At 48.2% G+C, this 575-nt stretch overlaps 1 protein-coding gene across 1 annotated transcript in view; it reads left to right on the top strand.

Moving 5' to 3' along the window:
* The window catches only part of HIVEP1 (human immunodeficiency virus type I enhancer binding protein 1), a gene marked incomplete at its 5' end in the record, with an annotated part of 30,947 nt that overhangs the window by 3,333 nt on the left and 27,039 nt on the right, over positions 1-575 (top strand). Inside the window, 1 exon segment of the mRNA XM_010153591.1 lies at positions 1-575. This exon segment is cut by the window's left edge and continues 19 nt beyond it; it is cut by the window's right edge and continues 2,051 nt beyond it. Within this exon segment, the coding sequence (XP_010151893.1) occupies positions 1-575 (575 nt within the window).

Here is a 575-nt window from a genome sequence, read left to right as displayed (position 1 = left end):
AAGAGTGTCACCAGTTTCTTCTCAAGAGCCCAGCAAGGTTGCAAAGCATCGCTCTTTGAATACAACTGTAATCCAGGAGGAGAGACACTCTCATCTGAATACTCTTCAGCATCATCAACCTCTGTCGTCGGAAGCACCAAGAGGGGAAGTCCAGGGAAGCCAAATAGTTTCTAATGAGAGAAGTGCACCACTTCAGGCGTCGAGGCTTGTTCGCCAGCATAACATCCAGGTTCCTGAAATACTGGTCACAGAAGAACCAGACAGGGACCAAGAAAACCAGTGCAGCGATCAAGAAAAGACAGAAAGGTTTAATTGGCCACAGCGCAGCGAAACGCTGTCAAAACTGCCAACAGAAAAGCTTCCACCAAAGAAGAAGAGAATTCGCTTGGCTGAAATGGAGCATTCGTCTGCCGAGTCCAGCGTTGACTCCACGCTTTCCCGAAGCTTAAGTCGGGAGAGTAGCTTGTCTCATGCCTCCAGTTTCTCCGCTTCACTCGATAAAGATGAAACTTTGAAGGCCGAGAACCCTTCCAAAGCAGAGCCCATTAGTAAGTCGTCAGAATTCCTCATGATTC

Source organism: Eurypyga helias, unplaced genomic scaffold (assembly GCF_000690775.1).
Source record: "Eurypyga helias isolate BGI_N326 unplaced genomic scaffold, ASM69077v1 scaffold17556, whole genome shotgun sequence".
In the NCBI taxonomy this organism is placed as follows: Eukaryota; Metazoa; Chordata; class Aves; order Eurypygiformes; family Eurypygidae; genus Eurypyga; species Eurypyga helias.
Note: the sequence above shows the minus strand (reverse complement) of the source record. Positions and strands in the feature narration are given on the sequence as shown.